This window comes from Rhinoraja longicauda, chromosome 1 (genome assembly GCF_053455715.1).
Source record: "Rhinoraja longicauda isolate Sanriku21f chromosome 1, sRhiLon1.1, whole genome shotgun sequence".
NCBI lineage: Eukaryota > Metazoa > Chordata > Chondrichthyes > Rajiformes > Arhynchobatidae > Rhinoraja > Rhinoraja longicauda.
Genome location: NC_135953.1, coordinates 24,404,531 through 24,427,039, shown reverse-complemented (window position 1 = coordinate 24,427,039; position 22,509 = coordinate 24,404,531). Strand labels below are relative to the sequence as shown.

Below are 22,509 nucleotides of genomic sequence, written 5' to 3'. Positions count from 1 at the left end.
GGCAGTGTATGTCAGGCATCGGCAGCTGGGATCATACAATTCTCTAGAATATAAAAGATGTAGGAGCACACTTAAGAGGGGAATCAGGAGGGCAAAAAGCAGACATGTGATAACTTTGGCAGATAAGGTAAAAAATAAATCCTAAAAGATTCTACAAGTACCTGTATATTAAGAGAGATCAGAGATTAATATGGTCATCTATGTGTATTGCCACAGGAGATGGCCATGGTCTTAAATTAATATTTCTCATCTGTATTTACCATGGAGAAGGTCTTGGATGCTGAGGTTTTAAGGGAAATGAATAGTAATATATCGGAATACATACACATTGCAAAAGATGAAGGGCTGGAAATGCCAAGGCATATTAAAGTGGATAAATCTCAAAGGCCTCATCAAGTGCATCCCAGGAGATTGGGGGCAGGGAGGCAAGAAATTGTAAGGGCCCTGGCCAAAATGTTTTCATCTTCAGCCAAGGGTGAGTTACTGGAAGGCCAAAGGATGGCTAATGTCACGTCTGTACTCAAAAGGGCTATAAAGTGAGGCCAAAGTACCACGGGCCAGTGAGCCTAACATTGGTGGTGAGAAAGTAATTTGAACGGATGCTAAGGGTTAGGATCTACCTGCATTTGGAAAGGCATGGACTGATTAGGAATAATCAGCATAGGTTTGTGCTTGAGAAACCATGTCTCACAAATGTAATTAATTTTTTGAAGTGGTGATAATCAGGATTGATGAGGACAGGGCAGTGGACATGGTCTGCATGGACTTTAGCAAGGCCTTTGACAGGGTCTTGCGTGAAAGGTTAGTCTGGAAGGTCAGATCACATTGGATCCAGGGTAAGCAAGCCAATCAGATACAAAAATAACTTAGTGGAAGTTAGAAGATGGTGGTGGACGTTTGTTATTCAGATTGGAGGTCTGTGACCAGAGATGTGTTGCAGGCATCAGTGCTTGCCTTCACATAGAAATTAGTGCTTGCCTTCACATTCACGCTTTGAATGACAATGCTATTGGCATGGTTCATGCGAAGACACCTTTATTGGTGGTATGGTGGACAGTGAACAAGGTTATTCATCTCTGATTACAAAAGGATCTTGATTACAAATAGGCTCTGTTTAAAAGGGACAGTTTATTTTCTTTAAACAGCATATCCTTTGCAACTTGTTCTATATTCTCCCACTAGCGCAAACTTCCTCTTCACGTCGAGCCTGTCAAGAACCCTCAGGAGCTTATAATCCATCCAAGCCTCTACTAATTATAATAAATTCCAGTGGTTTCAAGCACAAAGACAATCCACCTATTCTAGGCATTAGTTTGGTAATCCTTTGAACTGCTTCCACGGAATTAACATTTTTCCTTAAATACATCGATCAATGCTGTACACAAGATTCCAGATGTGGTCTCACCAATGCTCTATATAACTGAAACATAATCTCCCTACTTTACAAGAATGATCCCAGGAATGAGTAGGTTAACCTACGATGAGGTGTTTGTCGGTACTGGGTCTGCACTCTTTGGAGTTTAGAAGAATGAGGAGGGACCTCATTGAAACATACAGAATAGTGAAAGGCTTGGATAGAGTGGATGTGGAAGGAAGTTTCCACTAGTGGGAGAGTCTGGAACTAGAGGTCATAGCCTTAGAATTAAAGGACGTTCTTTTAGGAAGGAGATGACGAGAAATTTCTATAGTCAGATGGTGAATCTGTGGAATTATTTGCCACAGAAGGCTGTAGAGGCCAAGTCAGTGGATATTTTTAAGTCAAGTCAAGTCAAGTCAAGTCAATTTTATTTGTATAGCACATTTAAAAACAACCCACGTTGACCAAAGTGCTGTACATCTGATTAGGTACTAAGGAAGAAAAAAAAAAAGAAACATACAGTAGCACGCAAACAGTTCACAGCGCCTCCTCAATGAGCCTCAAACGCTAGGGAGTAGAAATAGGTTTTGAGCCTGGACTTAAAGGAGTCGATGGAGGGGGCAGTTCTGATGGGGAGAGGGATGCTGTTCCACAGTCTAGGAGCTGCAACCGCAAAAGCGCGGTCACCCCTGAGCTTAAGCCTAGACCGCAGGATAGTGAGTAGCCCCAAGTCGGCCGACCTGAGGGACCTGGAGTTAGAGAGGGGGGTTAGAAGATTTTTGATGTAGGGGGGGAATGTCCATTTAGGGCTTTATACGTGATTTAAGGCAGAGATAGATAGATTTTTGATCAGTACAGATGTCAGAGGTTATGGGGAGAAGGCAGGAGAATCGGGTTTGGAGGGAGAGATTGATCAGCCATGATTGAATGGCAGAGTAGACGATAGACCGAATGGCCTAATTCTACTCCTATCACTTATGACCTTATCCAATGAACTTCCTTCGGCAAAAAAGTGATAATATTCTACTAGATTTCCTGATTATGCTGCATTTCCTTTTTGCTTTTTATCAAATCTTGCCCAACTACACCCAAATCCTCTGTGGAAGATTTAACTGTGGAACAATTAGGTCTATAGGAACATGGTCCTGAATGAGATTTGCAGCAGCAGGTGGTGTGAGACAAAAACAAAAATTGACAATGCTCCCAAAAGTAGAAGAAAGCAGAATTTGTGATGACGAAGTTAAACTCATGGTTATTGGAGAGAGCAAGAACAGCATACTTCAGACTGAAACAAAGGTCAAGGAAGGAGATGGGAATTAATAACAAAGGAACGGAATTATTGGCAGTCTAGGAGTAACTCAAATATTGCTACTGAAGGAAGTTCAGTAGTATTCCAATATCAATGCACCACTTATCTGCCAAAGATACCTTCCAAACTGCAGATCACATGTTTCTATAAGCTTTGTATCAATACATCAATACAAGTCACCAGAATTTTCCATTCACTTTAATGAAAGTATTTCTTTTACTGCAAAAACCACCAGATAAATAGACAGAAACAGTACAAATACTGTTTCACGACCAACTTTCCAACTTAAACTTCTCCAACCCAGAAATAGCAGCATAAAAAAGTACAAAAAACTACTTTAAAAATGTCCCAATAGTTTAAAAAATCTTGACCTTTAGTCTATTTTTTGCTACACAGTTATTCCATTAAATACAAGTTACCTCATTATTTCTTAATTGATTCCATCATTGGCACTAATCAGACTGACCAAGCAAAGCATTTGAGCTGAAAATGCAAGGGGAAATGATTAGCAAATGAAAATACTGGGAAGAGGCCCTGCTCCAGCTTAACTATGTGGTACGGGCATCAATTTACTGATGTTTAGTTAAGTCAGGCAAATAGTTTAACAGGCCTGTAAACATAATACACATAGATAATATATAATAAACAAATATCCAGTAAATTAAAATTACAATCGCAGTGCAAAAAAAAACAAAGTCCTTGGACAGAAGATAGACACAAAAGCTGGAGTAATTCAGCGGGACAGGCAGCATCTCTGGAGAGAAGAAATGGGTGACATTTCGGGTCGAGATCCTTCTTCAGACATTCATTGGACAGTCCATGAAAATTCATAGTTGACATTAGCCTTGTGCAGTGTTCAAGAACCTGATGGTTGTTGAGAAGTTACTTGTGAACTTGGTGATCATGTTTTCAGACTCCTATACCTTCTTCCTGATGGCAGGAGTGAGATGAGAACTGGGCACAGTGGTGTGGGTCTTTTGATGACATTGGCTGCCATTTGGAAGCAGCAACTCCTATAGATCACATTGATGGTGGGGAGGTCAGCACCCGTGATGGACTGCACAGCATGTACCACTCTCTCTAATCTCCTTCATTTCTGGGAACCCAGTTAACCAAACCAGTTAACATGCTCTCTATCATAGAAACATAGAAAAATAGGTGTAGGAGTGGGCCATTCAATATGATCATGGCTGATCATCTAAAATCAGTACCCCGTTCCTGCTTTTTCCCCATATCCCTTGATTCATTTAGCCCAAAGAACTAAATCCAACCCTCTCTTGAGATCATACATCAGTAGAGGTTCAAGAGAGTTTTCGTCGACACACCAAATCTCTTCATATTCTAAGGAAGTAAAGGTGTTGATGGGCTTTCTTTGTAATTACATCATTGTGCAGAACATAGGACAGATCTTCAGAGATAAGGCTATCCTTCTATCCAGGAAGATACTGACTCTCTCCACTACCAACTTGTCAATGAAGACAGATTTGTGGATCCTCAGCTTTCCCTTTCCAAAGTCAACAATCAGCTCCTTGGTCTTGCTGACTTTGAGAGCAACATTGTCATTCTGGAAGCATTCAATCAGACCTTCTATACTCTTGACTTATCATTACCCAATATTCGTCCAACAACAAAGGTACTGCCAGAGAATTTAAAGACAGCGTTGGAATTGTGTCTGGCTACACAATAATATAAATCTTGTTTGCAGCAGCATTAGAGGCTGATTCGTGCAAAAATACATGTCCATTGGAGAGGTGGTTCGTAGAGTTATGTAGCTAATGTAGGATTCGGGTTGTGCAGGTGGGTTCAAGAACCTGATAGTTGTACGAAGCTATCATTCCAAGCCTTTCCTATCCACATACCTGTCTAATTGTCTTTTAATGTTGTACTTGTACCAATCTCTACCTCTTCTTCTGGCATCACATTCCATGTACTCAACACCCTCTGTGTGGAATAAATTATCCCTTAGGTCCCTTTTAAATCTCTCCCCTCTCATCTTAAGCCTATGCCCCTCTAGTTTTAGACTCCCCAAGGCCTCTTCTTCTTTCGTATGTCAACTACAACAATCAAAAGTGCAATTAGTGCTTCAGAGTACTGTAGTTCACGTTTTGCTGCAAATTTTGCCAGTTCCGTAGAACTACCCAGGGTGGACCACGAGGACATAAAGCAGCTCCCCCCCCCCCCCCCCCCCCCCCCCTAGGCCCCTCATGACTTTATATACCTCTAGAATATCAACCCTTGGTCTCTGGTGAAAAAAGACCCAGCCTATCTTAAAGCTCACCTCTTCAAAAACAAAACCCAGTTAAACTGGTGTGTCACATTCTGCCTCACACCAAGCTATGTTGACTATCCCAAGTCAATCCTTGCCTTTTCAAATGCATATCGATCCTCTCAGAATCCCTTCCAATAACTTATTATCAACACTGACGCAAGTCTGTAGTTCCCAGGCTATTCCTTGCAACCTTTCTTAAATGGAGGCACAAATTAGCCATCCTTTTGTCTTCCAGCACCTTAGCAATGGCCATTGATGATTCATTTTTATCAAAATGCTCTCCCACAGGAGCTCTTTATAACCCCTCTAAGACTCTATTGGAAACAAAAAACACATGCACTGTCAAATATCTCTAGAAGCTCAAAAAGATTCACAATTAAAATGTTTCCATTGACCATGTATCCTCAATTTAAAAACAAAACAGAATTTGAAAAATTCCCCACATTTTGGAGAACAGTAATGTTAGCAAGTGTTCGGGGATTAAAAAGATGCTTCTTGTGTAATCTTCAAAACAAAAATCAAAGCTGCAAGGAAATGTAACTAATGCACATCTCACACTATTGGCATCCAATCCATCCAACCTATCTCCCCCCTCCTCCTCAACTATACATGCTTCCATTTCAGCACAACATTGCTGCACTACATATTGTCAACATAAGATCATAAGTGATAGGAAAAGAATTAGGCCATTCAGTCCATCAAGTCTACTCTGCCATTCAATCATGGCTGATCTATCTCTCCCTCCTAAAACCATTCTCCTGCCTTCTCCTCATAACCTTTGACATCCATACTAATCAAGAATCTATCTATCTCTGCCTTAAAAATATCCACAGACTTTGCCTCTACAGCCTTCTGTGGCAAATAATTCCAGATTCAACACCCTCTGACGAAAGAAATTTCTCCTCATCTCCTGCCTAAAAGAACATCCTTTAATTCTGAGGCTATGACCTCTTGTCCTAGACTCTCCCACTAGTGGAAACATCCTCTCCACATCCACTATATCCAAGCCTTTCACTATTCTGTACGTTTCAATGAGGTCCCCCCCTCATTCTTCTAAACTCCAGCAAATATAGTCCCAGTGCCGTCAAACGCTCATGTTAACCTGCTCATTCTTGGGATCATTCTTGTAAATCTTGTAAATGCCCCAGTTGCACAAACCTATTCATGCACTGAGTTCATATGCGTTATTCATCAGGCCTCTCGCATTGAAATGAATGCAATTTAACCCAATAGCCCTTCTTCACTCCCCGCTGTGTTTCTGCCTATCCTGTCGACTGAACTTGCTTTAATTGCCTTCTGAACCAACTTCAGCCTCTCATCTGCCAGTCCTGCAGTGGATCCCCCTCCCACCCTATCTTGTTTAAACCCACCATGTAGAAGCAAATCTGCCCACCTGGATATTCCCCTTCAGTTCAGGTGCAACCTGTCTCTCTTCTACAGATCACCTCTGCCCCAGAAGTGATCCCAATGGATCCCAAAAATCAGAATCCCTGTCTCCTGCACCAACTCCCTGGCCACGTATTCATCTGTCTTTTCTTCCTGTTCCTACCCTCACTAGCACGTGGCACTGGGAGCAATCCATAGATTACTTCCCTAGAGGCCCTGATTTTTAAGCTTTTTGCCTCTCTTGCATTCGCTCTGCAAAACCTCATCCCTTTTCCTACCCATGTCATTTGTGCCAATGTGTACAACAACTTCCAGCTGCTCCCCCTCTCCCTTGAGAATGTTCTGCAGCTGCTCTGAGACATCCTGGACCCTGGCATCAAGGAGACAACAAACCACCCTGGAGTCTTGTTTGCTACCGCAGAATCTACTATCTGTCTCCTTAACGAATAGAACTCCTGTTACTCCCAAAAATAAAACAAAGTTCTGGAGTAACTCAAAGAGTTGGGCAGCATCTTTGGAAGACATGGATAGCTTTCTTTTCAGGTCAGGACCCGTCTTCAAACTATCATGATCTCTCTACCTGACTTCACCCTTCACCACTATGCCTCTGAGCCAGGCCCAAAGCCATAGACCTGGATGCTGCTGCTCCCACCCTGACTGGTCAACTCACCTAACAGCACCCATACCAATTGTTGATGGGAACGGCCCTAGAGGATTCCTGCACTGTTTATTCCCTTTCCTGGTGGTCAACTATCTACTCTCTGCCTGCACTTTGGTCCGGACCGCCTCCTCGCACTTCCCACAGGTGTACCCAGGGACACTGGAAATCTCCATGACTTCACACATCTCACAGGAGGACACAGCTGCCATCTCTACTCCACCAGACCAAGGAAGATTTATGAAAGAAAGAAAATCACAAACTGTACCTCATCTTGCCCTCACCCTTTCCGTTGAAGCCTCTCTAGCCAAAGTCTCAACACTTATCCTCCATAAAGCACTTCACCTTAACACAACTGCTCCACTAGTGCTTGCCTTTATTACACCCACTAGGAGCAGTCACTCAGACTGCTAACTGCTCTCAGCTGTTCAACTGAAAATGGCCCTGTTAACTGTTGCTTCTTTCCTCTCTCCTTTATATTTTGCCCCAGTCACCTTAAAGCCATGCCCTCTAGTCTTAAACATTTCCACCCTGGGAAATAAATTCAGACTGAAGCTGTTCTTGTGCCTGCAGGTCATGCTTTTCTGGTTCCTGTACCTTCTTTCCAATGGTAGAAGATGAGAGGTGGCCACCGTGCACCTGTAGAAGTTCGATAGAATATTTGGCGACATAATAAATCTCGATCTTCAAACACATGTTGACGAGCTTCCTTTGTGATTGCATAATGTGATGGACCTCGGACAGTTCTTCAGAGATATGCAACTTCAGGAACTTAAAACTGTTGATTCTCTCCGCACCCTTCTGAAGTCAACAGCTCCTTGCTAATGTTGTGAACAAGACTTGTTCTGGCACCAAACAGATTATTAACCTTCCTTCTATACTCTGACTCTGACTCTTCGTCACTCATTATTTATCCAATAATGATGAGATCATCAATGAATTTAAAGATGGGGTTGGAGCTGTGCCTGGCAACATAATCATGCATAATCGAGAGTGTAGAGCAGCAGACAGCCTTAAGGGTCCTCACACAGTCTTGAGGATTAATCATCCTGTGATGGTGGTCATCACTGAGAAGGATTATTGCCTATGTGCACCAAATTGTTGTCAAATTAACTGCTGTTGAGGTTGAGGATCCAATTACAAAATTACAAGCAGAGACTCTGGTTCTCCGAGTTTGATGAAAAGTTTTGAGGGGATGATAGTGTTGAATGCTGAGCTGTAGTCGATGAACAACAGTCTAACATACGTGTTTTTATTGTCCAAGCAGTCTAGTGCAGAGTGGAGAGTTAGGAAGATCGCATCCATTGTTGATTTGTCACAAATTGTAACTTGGCGAATTGTAGTGGGTCTAGATTCTTGCTAATGTAGGAATTGACCTGCTTCAGAACTAACTCTCAAAGCACCAATTTACTTGTTTGTTACATTCCATAGCCTAATTTCCAGTATGGTTTAGGGATCCTAAGCAAATAATAAATTTACAAAATTTATTACTGAAATTTATTATAAAATTACTGAACAAGCTCAACAGTTTATTCCATGAGCATAGTCCACCAGTATTTCAGGTCAAGCAACAAACGAAAAATTTGACAAGAAGATAGACACAAAAAGCTGGAGTAACACAGCAGGTCAGACAGCATCTCTGGAGAGAAGAAACAGGTGACTTTTCGGGTCTCGGGTCGAGTCTCGACCAGAAACGTCACTTTTTTTTTCCTCCAGAGATGCTGTCTGACCTGCTGGAGTTACTCCAGCTTTTTTTTGTGTCTTTCTTTGCTTTAATCCAGCATCTGCAGTTCCTTCCTGCATAGGGATTTGACACAGCTTCCCAGGACATACACCAGGTCAGACCTGGGACAGGACCACAAGTCTTTTCATTTAAATGGGGTTTCTGGGGAGTTAACAAAAAAAGACAAATGACTTTGTTTGTTTTAATATTTTAATTGTTTAAAATGTGCTAGCTATTTCAGTGGATTTTATTCAAAAAATAAATTTTCTTATGTTTAAATCTTAATGCACAGCAATCAGAAACATTGAGAATAGTGAAAACTTCATCAGCGGACAAAGCTGGGTGTAGGGCTTTGGCAGCTGTCAAAAGCTTTCTAGACTCGGATTGTTTTGGTAAATAAACAGCACCTCATTGCTTTGCCCAAGGCCCTGATAGCCAGCTTAGCATGATTGACCTTCTGAATCTAGTGATGAAAGAAATGAGTTAAGTTAACAAGGTTCATGGGTGTAAACTGAAAGCACCACTCAGGAAAAATCCAGGCAGTATGAACCAGGGCGTGTTTCAAGTTAATGCAGTGACTGGTGCATTTCTAAATCAAACTGTTCAAACCACAGCATTAATTATTGGCTTCCATTAAGGACAAAAAAAGGACTATGAATTGAAAAAAAGCATGTAAAATTAAAATTTATTCACAATTTTAAACTGCTTAATTGTGGAGCAAACCAGATTAGAACTGAAATTCTCAATACTATGCAAATTCTGAAAAATTAAAAATTAAAAGCAATTATGTACATTCTCTTTTGACCAGAGGGAATGATTGGGAAAGGCAGAAGAAAAACATCTCAATAGACTTAGAGGACTTATAACTGTTCCTTGAATTGAAGACTAGACGTTGCAAGAACCACAAAAGTTAGTCAAGAGCTCTGTACCAAATATGGTCTCTAACAAGGAGTACATATTACATTTTGTAATAAGTCTGGGAATAGTGCTAACCTGTTAAAATTAGGTTTACCAGATTTCTGAGACTTGACCAGTGATAATAGTAACAATAGGCAATATTGTTATCGCAGGAATGTAGTATGTTTTTAAATAGTTCTTTTAAAATATTGGTCAAAAGATTATCAAATGCAATTACCTTGAATCCAAGGCTAAAAAGGTTCATAGCAACGATCTTAGATTGCAACAAGAACATTCCTATTCTGCATGATAAAGTCAAGGCAGTAATTAAAAAAAATTGAGAGAAATTTGCCACTTTTATAGATGTAGTGAAAGCTTTGTTTCCATTAGATAGAAACTAATTGCAAAATTGCTATGTCGCAATGTCATCAATCTTTTTTGACAATATTTAACAAAATACTTACACAAAGTTTGAAAACTCTGGAGAGTCTACCGTGTCAATCTCGAAAAGAGAGGCATGAAATATGGTGAACCTTTATAAATGATTTTATTTTATAGTGTCATGTTCTCTGGGTAACAAAGATAAAAACTATATTCCAAAGATAAATGCATCCAATAAATGTAATTAGCCTTTGCAGTTGATAGCGTACAGCATATTTAAAGTTCTTCAAATGTAGGAATGTAACACAACTTAAAAAGATTTAAGAATAATTTTGTAATCGATCCGTTCTAAAAATAAACATTAATAAATCCTCAAAACTTTATGCAGACTAAAAAACTAAAATCTTTCTTTTTAATACAGTAGAAAATTGGCAGGTGAAGCAGCAAAAAAAAAAGATTGTATTCTGCCGAGAAAAATATATTTGATTCCTGGGAAGGATAGATCAAGAGTATTAAATGGGCAAATTAGAAATTTGCACAAACCCAGTCAAAGGTTACACCTATTTAAAAATGGTGATTCCTGGTTACACAACCACTTAAACATCAAGAGCCTTTTCGCAAAATACTGTACCCGAATTTGACAGAATTATTAGGAATGTAGAATAGTTTTTCACACATCTGTCTTATAAATAATATCTTATATTTGAGAGACTGTAATGAAAGTCTTGGGTTTCCAAACACTAACGGCCATTTATAGTCACACAGCGCTGAAGCAGGACCTTTGGCCCACATCCATGGTGTTCATCTAGCGCCCACTTACACAAATCCAGTTTACCAGCATTTGGTCTGTGCCTCAATGTTTCAAATGCATGTCTCTTCTTAAATCTTGAAGAGTAAAGTAAACCCTCGTTATAACGGACCATGGGAGGGGAAGGGGAATGGTGTCCGTTACTGTCCGCCATAACTGAGTAAGATATTATCATTGTACGCAGTAGAAATAAAGAACTCCACTTCCTGAGGATCCTCAGGAAAACCAACCTGCAGGAGAAGCTCATGTTGTCCTTCTATCGCTGCTCCATCGAGTGTGCTGGCATACTGTATAACCACATGGTATGCCAGCTGCTCAGAAAAGGACAGGAAGGCCCTTCAGAGGGTCATCACGACGGCCCAGAAGATCATCGGCTGCTCACTGCCCTCCCTGGAGCACCTGTTCAGCCTACGCTGCCTCAGTAGAGCAGGCAAAATAATAAAAGATCCATCCCACCCCGGCCACCGTCTGTTTGTTCATCTGCCCTCTGGTCGACGTTTCAGGTCGATCAAATCCCGAACAAACAGACTTAAGAACAGTTTTTACCCCAGGGCCATACGAGAACTGAACACTACCTTTGCACTAGGCAACACCGTTAAAAAATCTTGTACTTAATATAATTGTATTTATGTATTTATTTGTTTTTGCATTTATTGCATATATGTTTGTACGCACCGTCAGGATTGGCTATTTTTTAATTTCGTTGTACTCGTTGCAATGACAATAAATGAATATTATTATTATTATTATTATTATTATTATGGTTAATACACAAAAAGGCACAGTGCTAGTGTAACTCAGCAGATCTGGCAGCATCCCTGGAGAACATGGATAGGGAACGTTGGGACCCTTCTTCAGGCTGATTCAGTCTGAGTTAGTTTAGTTTATTGTCACCTGTACGGAGATACAGCAAAAAAAATTCTGCTGCAGCACTTTGTGTCGTTTCACTTTAAAACTAGGCGCTGATGCCGCTGTCTACGAATAAAGGGGAGGCCATTTAAAACTGAGGTGAGAAGAAACTTTTTCACCCAGAGTTGTGAATTTGTGGAATTCTCTGCCACGGAGGCAGTGGAGGCCAATTCACTGGATGAATTTAAAAGAGAGTTAGATAGAGCTCGTGGAATCACTACTGATTGTGGATGATCAGCCATGATCACAATGAATGGTGGTGCTGGCTCGAAGGGCCAAATGGCCTCCTCCTGCACCTATTCTCTATGTTTCTATAATTCCCTGTTTTCTCTCTCCCTCCTCTCTTGAAAAGTGGGATAACATAAGTTATCCTCCAATCCACAGGAACTGATCCAAAATCTCTTACATTGTGTTTTTCCATTTCATTTTCCACTCTTACAGAGAAAAGCAGTGTACATTTCATTGGATTCCTTTTCTACCAGACTAAATTTTTGATATTTGTGATTGCCTCATTCATTCCACCAGTGAATTCCAATCCCGTATTCAGAGTATATAAGGTTCAAACACCTAGCCAAGTACAAACAGTGTTTAGTTTAGAGATACAGCGCGGAAATAGGCCCTTCGACCCACTGACTGCGCCGACCAACGATCTCTGCACAATATCCTACATGCTAGGGACAATTTGCAATTATACCAAGCCAATTAGCCTACAAACCAGTACGTCTTTAGAGTGTGGGAAGAAACTAGAGATCCTAGAGAACTAGAGAAACTAGAGATAAAGGGGAGGCCATTTAAAACTGAGGTGAGAAGGAACTTTTTCACCCAGAGAGTTGTGAATTTGTGGAATTCTCTGCCACAGAGGGCTTTGGAGGTCAAATCACTGGATGGATTTAAGAGTGAGTTAGATGGAGCTCTAGGGGCTAGTGGAATCAAGGGATATGTGGAGAAGGCAGGCACGGGTTATTGATTGTGGACGATCAGCCATGATCACAATGAATGGCGGTGCTGGCTCGAAGGACCAAATGGCCTCCTCCTGCACCTATTTTCTATCCTGGACAAAACCCACGCAGGTCACGGGGAGAACGTACAAACTCCATACAGACAGCACCCGTAGTCAGGATGAAACCCTGGCACTGTATGGCAGCAACTCTACCGCTGCACTACCTCGCCGCCCAGTGTTGCTTGAAAATCAGCAAATTCTAAATAACAACTATGAAATTTGGAGTTACGGAATAAACTCATCCAAGGCAAAGTCCTTTGTGCAGCAAATCCACAGTAGAAGCAAAACTCTCAACACACTGCTCAGGTAGCTTTCTAATTTATAACATCCTTGCACATTATGGAACTAAGAGCAAATAATGCAAACATCACTAGTTCTAATGCTCATTCAGAAGCAGTAATTGTCAAAGCTACTTATTAAAAGTTCAAGGTTACCTCATTGTAACAGATTTCACTGTAATAAATCTGTAAAACTATTACAAGAATAATTGCAAAGTTAATACAATAATTAATCCAATCACATTCTGTATTCCTTCATTAAATTGTTTCACTGTGTTGAGATTACTTGTTACTTTGTCCTGTTAAAAGGAATTTCAATCACCATAAAATCTTCGGCCAGAATTACTTCCTGTCCTTCGAGTACCAGCTCAGCTTGAGTCTTCAGTTCCTTTACGTCATCATCTCCTTCATTAGTCAGGGCAGTAGGTTTGTATCTTTGACTGAAGTGTGTGAGGACCAGCTGTTTAGCTTTGCATAATTTTGCAAACTCGGCAGCAGTCTTCGGAGTGCAGTGTCCATGCTCCTCAGCCTTGTCAGACTGACTATCATTTAGTGTGGCCTCATGCACCAGCACATCAGCATCAATGCAAAGTTTTTTACCCTTTTCACCCACTGTTCCTGAACAATCTCCCAAAATGCATATTTTTCTACCTGGAATGGGAGCTTCAAGAACGTCCACAGGAAAAACAGTTACCCCGTTGTTAAGTGTGACGGGCTGTCCATTTTTTAGTTTTCCATACAAAGGTCCTGGTTGAATACCTAGATTATTCCAAATACGACATGTAGGGGAAAAGAAAATATATGTTACTGAAGTAAAAGGGGAAAAAAACCATAAGGCAATACATATCCATTTTGCAACTTTAAAATAATTTACCGTTTTGTCTTCATCTACAAAAGTTAAGCAAATTGTTAATTTAGACAATTTAATAAAGCAAATTTAATTGTGATAGCTTCAGAAGTAGATTCACAATGTTTCCAGCAGTTTGATTCATTCACAAAAAAACCTCCATCTAAAATAGACAATAGGTGCAGGTGTAGTCCATTCGGCCCTTCAAGCCAGCACCGCCATTCAATGTGATCATGGCTGATCATTCACAATCAGTACCCCGTTCCTGTCTTCTCCCCATATCCCTTAACTCTGCTATCTTTAACAACTCTATCTAGCTCTCTCTTGAAAGCATCCAGAGAATTGGCCTCCACTGCCTACTGAGGCAGAGAATTCCACAGATTTACAACTCTCTGACTGAAAAAGTTTTTCCTCATCTCCGTTCTAAATGGCCTACCCCTTATTCTTAAACTGTGGCCCTTGGTTCTGGACTCCCCCAACATTGGGAACATGTTTCCTGCCTCTAACGTGGCCAATCCCTTAATAATCTTATATGTTTCAATAAGATCCCCTCTCATCCTTCTAAATTCTAGCGTATACAGGCCTAGTCGCTCCAGTCTTTCAACATACGACAGTCCCGCCATTCCAGGAATTAACCTAGTGAACGTACGCTGCACGCCCTCAATAGCAAGAATATCCTTCCTCACATTTGGAGACCAAAACTGCACACAGTACTCCAGGTGTGGTCTCACTAGGGCCCTGTACATGTAGAGATTCCAATAATTCTCTTTGCGCACCCCACATCCCCCAACAAACCTTTTTAGTTTTTGGGGTGGAATATACATGTTTATGTCCAAATTAACATCACATACAAAAATAAATTGGAGAAGACCACTTGAACTAAAACACTGATATAGCAGGACCAACGTCTAAATTCCAAACTCAAATACTGTTAATATTTGAAGTAACTGGGTAAGAGCTGACTGAACAGGTAGGCTGCATTACAAGGAAAAATAACAACTCATTTTGCAGAGAAAGCTGACCCTAAATATTCAACATGAATACAAGTAATCCAATCATGGTTACTCAGAATCCAGGAATTGTAACAGGAAAAGATGGGGGAAATGATTTTAAAAAATACATCCAAAGGACTTTTAATTCACAACCTGAGGTTGTCTCGTCTTAAAAAGACAACCCTTCAATTTTAAACAGTGACCCCAGTTCTGTGTCTGTGGGCTGGGTGGACACTGGTTTGATTTACTCACTTTTATATACAGAAATGGATATCCTATTAGCATTCCATAAATCAATAGTCAGGCCGCTTATATTGTCCAACGTCAACAACACATTCCAGGAGAATTCAGGCTTCAAAGCCTGAATCGCAACAACCTGGAGCTCAATGCTCTCAAGACAGTGGAACTAATTGTAGACTCTTGAAGAGATCCCCCTCCCCCCACTCACCATCAACAGCACCATAGTCACATCTGTGGTCATTTAAGTTCCTTGGAACCATCATCTCCAGGGACCTTAAATGGGGGGCCACCATCGACTCCACAGTCAAAAAGGCCCAACAGACGATGTACTACCTGCGGCAACTGAGGAAACACAATCTGCCACAGGCAATGATGGTCCAATTCTATACTGCTATTATTGAGTCCATCCTTACCTTCTCCATCATGGTCTGGTTTGGCTCAGCTATCAAGCACGACATCCGGAGGCTGCAACGGATCGTTCGCACAGCTGAGAAGGTTGTTGGCTGCAACCTTCCCCCCATTGACAAACTGTCCACTGCAAGGGCCAGGAAGCGAGTGGGCAAGATCATCTCTGACCCCTCTCACTCTGGCCACAAATCCTTGGAAGCACTTCCCTCTGGAAGGCGACTCCGAACTGTCAAAGCAGCCACAGCCAGACATAAAAACAGCTTTTTTCCACGAGTGATAGTTCTACTCAATAACTAAAGTCTATAAGTCTGTTTTTTGCTCTGGTTTATTTTCACCAACATGTTTAGACCTTAATGGTGTATCCTTATTGTTTTGATGTGTTATGCTTTATTCTTAATTGTTAATTGTATGTTTGTGTTATCATTTGTGAGCGGAGCACCAAGGCACATTCCTTGTATATGCATACATGGCCAGTAAACCTATTCATATTCAAAGGAGTTTTTCACTTGGATAAGGGGCTTCAGTTATGAGAGGTTGGAACAGTAGATAACTTGAGTATTTCAAGAGGAGGTTTCAAGAGCAAAAACCATTTCCTCTGGAAAGTAGGCGGCAGAAATTGAGGTGGAGGAAAGATGAGGAGAATTGTTTCAAATTACTGAAATCTGAAAATACAGAGACAAGGGATCAAGTGCAATAGCATTCAAAGAGAGAGCACAGGTACAAGAGGCTCAGAGACCTCCTCGTGCACTTTAACTTTCCATAATTCCTTCAATTTTTTTAAAAAGAGATACATCATGAAAACAGGCCCTTCACCAACAATCTCCCATACACTAGTTCTATCCTACACAATTTACAGAAGCCAATTAACCTACAAACCTGCATGTCTTTGGAGTGTGGGAAGAAACTGGAGCATCTGGAGAAAACCCATGCAGTCAAAGGGAGAACATGCAAACTCTGCACAGACAGCACCTGTAGTCAGGATCGACCCGAGTCTGTGGCGCTGTAAGGCAGTAACTCTACCACTGCTCCATCCTACACAACCTTTAGAGTCTGATGGTGTTACACCATTTTATTTGATGGGGGAGGATGTGGGGGGAGTACAAAAGTAAACACGTCAATCTACTTCAACCTATTGCATTCATTTTTAAGAGCACTAAAGTACTTCATATTGCCAATACGGATAGGTCCGTCAACTGAATCTGAAAGCGGTACATCTAGAAATAAATATGAACAACGTGAGCATGTGGTAAGAAAAAATTACCCATATCTTTCAGTTTTTGAGTCTGAAGCTTTCCTGGTCGTTCTCTCTCCTCAATTACAAACCCAAAAGATGGTATGCGATGAAAAAGCCTAAAGGCTTTTACTATGAACTGTTCATGGGTGACAAGATTGTAACAGTCTTCCTGAGGATCAAGATGAATTGTTTTTCCTTGTAGTTCCTGTGGATGAAGCTGATCATCCACATTGTGTGCAGAGGGGCTCCTCCATTCCTCTGGAAAACACTGATCTTCAGTTGGTACCAGTTCATGGACCACATACGAAAAGACCAATTGGGAGTGAGACAGGTGCATGCACGTCCTCAGAAATTTCCTTAATCCAACAGGCCCATAAATTTCAACAGGCTGTTTGTTTAAGAGAGAACTACTCTGGAGGCTTACTGTGCACAGAAGTCCAGGCAAACCAAATAGATGATCACCATGAAGATGAGTAATGAAAACTTTTGAAATTTTACCTGCAAAATTTAAAAAAATGGGGATTAGTATATTATTTTTATTCTTGGTTCTCTCAAACAAGTTTTAAATTGGATTTTTTCTTAATTAATTATCATTAATTGCAAGCAGAAAAGATTTGTGCAAGAAGGAACCGCAGATGCTGGTTTAAACCGAAGCAGACACAAAATGCTGGACAGGGAGTATCTCTGGAGAGAAGGAACGGGTGACTTTTTGGGTCGAGACCCTTCTTCAGACTGGTTAGGGATAAGGGAAATGAGAGATATAGATGGTAATGTAGAGATAAAGAACAATGAATGAAAGATATGCAAAAAAAGTAGCGATGATAAAGGAAACAGGCTGTTTGGTAAGGTAATGAAAAGGTAAGCTGTTTGTAGGGTGAAAATGAGAAGCGAGTGCGACTTGTGTGGGAGAGGAATGGAGAGAGAGGGAATGCCGGGGCTACCTGAAGAAATCAATATGGAGAGCGCGTGGGGGGGGAGCGGATTGAGGGGGAGCGGGGTGGGGGGGTAGGAGAGAGCGAGGGAGGGGGACGGTGAGAGAGCGGGGGGGAGAGAGCAGGGGGGGGGAGGGGAAGAGAGCGGGGGGGGGGAGGGGGAGAGAGTGGGGGGGAGGGGAGAGAGTGGGGGGGAGGGGAGAGAGTGGGGGGGAGGGGGAGAGAGTGGGGGGAGGGGGAGAGAGTGGGGGGGGGAGGGGGAGAGAGCAGGGGAGAGAGCGGGGGGGAGAGCTGGGGAGATTGTGGGGGGGAGGGGGAGATTGTGGGGGGGAGGGGGAGATTGTGGGGGGGAGAGGGAGATTGTGAGGGGGAGGGGGAGAGAGCCGGGGGGGAGGGAGCGGGGGGGGGAGGGGGAGAGAGCGGGGGGGGGGGGAGGGGGAGAGCGGGGGGGGAGGGGGAGAGAGCTGGGGGGGAGGGGGAGAGAGCTGGGGGGGGAGGGGGAGGGGAGAGCGGGGGGGGAGGGGGAGAGCGGGGGGAGGGGGAGAGAGCTGGGGGGGAGAGTGGGGGGAGGGGAGAGTGTGGGGGGGAGATTGTGGGGGGGAGAGATTGTGGGGGAAGGGGGAGAGAGTGGGGGGGGGAGAGAGAGTGGGGGCGAGGGGGAGAGAGTGGGGGGGAGGGGGGAGAGTGGGGGGAGGGGGGAGGGGGAGAGAGCGGGGGGGGAGGGAGCGGGGGAGAGAGCCGGGGGGGAGGGAGCGGGGGAGAGAGCGGGGGGGAGGGAGCGGGGGGGAGGGGGAGAGAGCGGGGGGAGGAGAGCGGGGGGGAGGGGGAGAGAGCTGGGGGGAGGGGGGGAGAGCGGGGGGAGGGGAGAGAGTGGGAGACAGTGGGGGGTAGGGGGAGAGAGTGGGGGGGAGGGGGAGAGCGTGGGGGGGAGGGGGAGATTGTGGGGGGGAGGGGGAGATTGTGGGGGGGAGGGGGAGATTGTGGGAGGGAGAGATTGTGGGGGGAGGGAGAGATTGTGGGGGGGAGGGGAAATTGTGGGGGGGGGGTGGGGAGATTGTGGGGGGGAGGAGGAGAGTGTGGGGGGGAGGGGGAGAGTGTGGGGGGGAGGGGGAGAGTGTGGGGGGGAGGGGGAGTGTGGGGGGAGGGAGAGAGCTGGGGAGAGGGGGAGAGCGGGGGGAGGGGGAGAGAGCTGGGGGGGAGAGAGCTGGGGGGGAGAGTGTGGGGGGAGATTGTGGGGGGGAGAGCGGGGGGGGAGAGATTGTGGGGGGAAGGGGGAGAGAGTGGGGGGAAGGGGGAGAGAGTGGGGGAGAGAGTGGGGGGAGGGGGAGAGAGTGGGGGGAGGGGGAGACAGTGGGGGGTAGGGGGAGAGAGTGGGGGGGAGGGGGAGAGTGGGGGGGAGGGGGAGAGTGGGGGGGAGGGGGAGATTGTGGGGGGGAGGGGGAGATTGTGGGGGGGAGGGGGAGATTGTGGGGGGGAGGGGGAGATTGTGGGAGGGAGAGATTGTGGGGGGGAGGGGAAATTGTGGGGGGGTGGGGAGATTGTGGGGGGGAGGAGGAGAGTGTGGGGGGAGGGGGAGAGTGTGGGGGGGAGGGGGAGAGTGTGGGGGGGAGGGGGAGATTGTGGGGGGGAGGGGGAGATTGTGGGGGGGAGGGGGAGATTGTGGGAGGGAGAGATTGTGGGGGGGAGGGAGAGATTGTGGGGGGGAGGGGAAATTGTGGGGGGGTGGGGAGATTGTGGGGGGGAGGAGGAGAGTGTGGGGGGGAGGGGGAGAGTGTGGGGGGAGAGTGTGGGGGGGAGAGTGTGGGGGGGGAGAGTGTGGGGGGGAGGGGGAGAGTGTGGGGGGGGGAGAGTGTGGGGGGGAGGGGGAGAGTGTGGGGGGGAGGGGGAGAGTGTGGGGGGGAGGGGGAGAGTGTGGGGGGAGGGGGAGAGTGTGGGGGGAGGGGGAGAGTGTGGGGGGGAGGGGGAGAGAGTGGAGGGTCGGGGGGAGCGGATTGAAGGGGGAGCGGGCTGAGGGGGGAGGGAGCGGGATGGGGAGAGCGGATTGAATGGGCTGCGGGGAGATCGGGGTGAAGGGGAGCGCGGTCTGGGGGGAGAGAGCGGATTGAATGGGGGTCGGGTTGTGGGTGAAGGGGAGCGAGATCTGAAGGGGAGAGAGTGGGGTGGGGGGGGAGAGAGTGGGGGGGAGAGAGTGGGGGGAGGGAGTGGGGGGAGAGAGCAGGGGGGGAGGGGAGAGAGCGAGGGGGGGAGGGGAGAGAGCGAGGGGGGGAGAGAGCGGGGTTGGAGGGAGAGAGAGCGGGGGGGGGGGAGATTGTGGGGGGAGTGGGAGATTGTGGGGGAGGGGGAGATTGTGGGGGGGGAGAGAGTGGGGGAGATGGAGATTGTGGGGGGAGGGGGAGATTATGGGGGGAGATTGTGGGGGGAGGGGGAGATTGTGGGGGGGAGATTGTGGGGGGGGAGGAGGAGAGCGTATTGAATGGGGGTCGGGCAGCGGGGGGATCTGGGTGGGGGGAGCGCCGTCTGAGGGGGGAATAGAGCGGGGGGAGGGAGCGGGAGATTGTGGGGGGGGGGAGAGGGGGAGAGAGTGGGGGGGGAGAGCGGATTGAAGGGGGAGCGGGGTGAAGGGGGAGCGGGGTGAAGGGGGAGCGGGTCGGAGGGGGAGTGGGGTGAAGGGGGAGTGGGTCGGAGGGGGAGTGGGGTGAAGGGGGAGCGGGTCGGAGGGGGAGTGGGGTGAAGGGGGAGCGGGTCGGAGGGGGAGTGGGGTGAAGGGGGAGCGGGTCGGAGGGGGAGCGGGGTGAAGGGGGAGCGGGTCGGAGGGGGAGTGGGGTGAAGGGGGAGTGGGGTGAAGGGGGAGTGGGGTGAAGGGGGAGTGGGGTGAAGGGGGAGCGGGTCGGAGGGGGAGCGGGTCGGAGGGGGAGCGGGGTGAAGGGGGAGCGGGTCGGAGGGGGAGTGGGGTGAAGGGGGAGCGGGGTGAAGGGGGAGCGGGGTGAAGGGGAAGCGGGGTGAAGGGGGAGCGGGGTGAAGGGGGAGTGGGGTGAAGGGGGAGCGGGGTGAAGGGGGAGCGGGGTGAAGGGGGAGTGGGGTGAAGGGGGAGTGGGGTGAAGGGGGAGCGGGTCGGAGGGGGAGTGGGGTGAAGGGGGAGCGGGTCGGAGGGGGAGCGGGGTGAAGGGGGAGCGGGGTGAAGGGGGAGCGGGGTGAAGGGGGAGTGGGGTGAAGGGGGAGCGGGGTGAAGGGGGAGCGGGGTGAAGGGGGAGCGGGGTGAAGGGGGAGTGGGGTGAAGGGGGAGCGGGTCGGAGGGGGAGTGGGGTGAAGGGGGAGCGGGGTGAAGGGGGAGCGGGGTGAAGGGGGAGTGGGGTGAAGGGGGAGTGGGGTGAAGGGGGAGCGGGGTGAAGGGGGAGTGGGGTGAAGGGGGAGCGGGGTGAAGGGGGAGTGGGGTGAAGGGGGAGCGGGGTGAAGGGGGAGTGGGGTGAAGGGGGAGCGGGGTGAAGGGGGAGTGGGGTGAAGGGGGAGTGGGGTGAAGGGGGAGCGGGGTGAAGGGGGAGTGGGGTGAAGGGGGAGTGGGGTGAAGGGGGAGCGGGGTGAAGGGGGAGTGGGGTGAAGGGGGAGCGGGTCGGAGGGGGAGTGGGGTGAAGGGGGAGCGGGGTGAAGGGGGAGCGGGGTGAAGGGGGAGCGGGTCGGAGGGGGAGCGAGTCGGAGGGGGAGCGGGTCGGAGGGGGAGCGGGGTGAAGGGGGAGCGGGGTGATGGGGGAGCGGGTCGGAGGCGGAGTGGGGTGAAGGGGGAGCGGGGTGAAGAGGGAGCGGGTCGGAGGGGGAGTGGGGTGATGGGGGAGCGGGGTGAAGGGGGAGCGGGTCGGAGGGGGAACGGGTCGGAGGGGGAGTGGGGTGAAGGGGGAGCGGGGTGAAGGGGGAGCGGGTCGGAGGGGGAGCGGGGTGATGGGGGAGCGGGCAGCTGGGCCGCTCGGGGAGCCTCACCTGCCCTCAGTTGGCTCCGCATCAACTGCGTCTGAGTGCCCTCGCCGCAGTCGAAGAGCCAGCACTCGCCCTCGTAGCGCAGCGCCACGGCCGAGGCTCCGCGCGTCGGTGACGGGTAGGCCGAGCCGGTACCCAGGAAGGTCAACTCCACCGTCATGGCCGCCGCCGCCGCCGCCGCCGCGGGTCAGTAACCGCCGCCTGGCCCGGGATCAGGAGCACGAGCACCCACAGGCCGCAGGCCGCAGGCAGCAGAACGACGCTGTCGCTGTCGCTATCGCTATCGCTGCACCTCCCCGTCAACCCGCCCCCCCCATCACCCCCCCCCCACCACGTGATCCTGCAAATCTAATTTTTTTTTAAACTTGCAAAAAAAACGACCTCCGATAATCTGGTGACAGACACAAAAATGCCGGAGTAACTCAGCGGGACAGGCAGCATCGCTGGAGAGAAGGAATGGGTGACGCTTCGGGTCGAGACGTATAAGATTATTAAGGGGTTGGACACGTTAGAGGCAGGAAACGTGTTCCCAATGTTGGGGGAGTCCAGAACAAGGGGCCACAGTTTAAGAATAAGGGGTAGGCCATTTAGAACTGAGATGAGGAAAAACTTTTTCAGTCAGAGAGTGGTGAAGGTGTGGAATTCTCTGCCTCAGAAGGCAGTTGGAGGCCAATTCTCTGAATGCATTCAAGAGAGAGCTGGATAGAGCTCTTAAGGATAGCGGAGTCAGGGGGTATGGGGAGAAGGCAGGAACGGGGTACTGATTGAGAATGATCAGCCATGATCACATTGAATGGCGGTGCTGGCTCCAAGGGCCGAATGGTCTCCTCCTGCACCTATTGTCTATTGTCTCTAGAAAACATAGATTGGTGACGTTTTGTTTCCAGACCCTTGTCCATCTCATGTCCCTGCTAA

General features: G+C 47.1%; 1 protein-coding gene across 1 annotated transcript; it reads right to left on the bottom strand.

Moving 5' to 3' along the window:
- Positions 1-10,139: 10,139 nt before the first annotated feature.
- elac1 (elaC ribonuclease Z 1) lies at positions 10,140-21,875 on the bottom strand. Its single transcript, XM_078420823.1, has 3 exons — positions 21,598-21,875; positions 16,724-17,194; positions 10,140-13,734 (listed from the first exon to the last, which is right to left on the bottom strand). Exons 1-3 carry the CDS (start codon positions 21,752-21,754, stop codon positions 13,265-13,267), a joined length of 1,098 nt encoding a protein of 365 aa, XP_078276949.1. The 5' UTR covers positions 21,755-21,875; the 3' UTR covers positions 10,140-13,264.
- Between the last annotated feature and the right edge of the window lie 634 nt (positions 21,876-22,509).

Excerpts from the sequence above, each read along its gene's own strand:
- elac1 (XM_078420823.1), bottom strand. The coding sequence starts at position 21,754 with ATGACGGTGGAGTTGACCTTCCTGGGTACCGGCTCGGCCTACCCGTCA. Across the intron at positions 17,195-21,597 it reads GCGGAGCCAACTGAGGGCAG|GTAAAATTTCAAAAGTTTTC; the intron begins GTGAGGCTCCCC and ends TAAATTTTGCAG. Across the intron at positions 13,735-16,723 it reads TCAAAAACTGAAAGATATGG|GTATTCAACCAGGACCTTTG; the intron begins GTAATTTTTTCT and ends GGAATAATCTAG.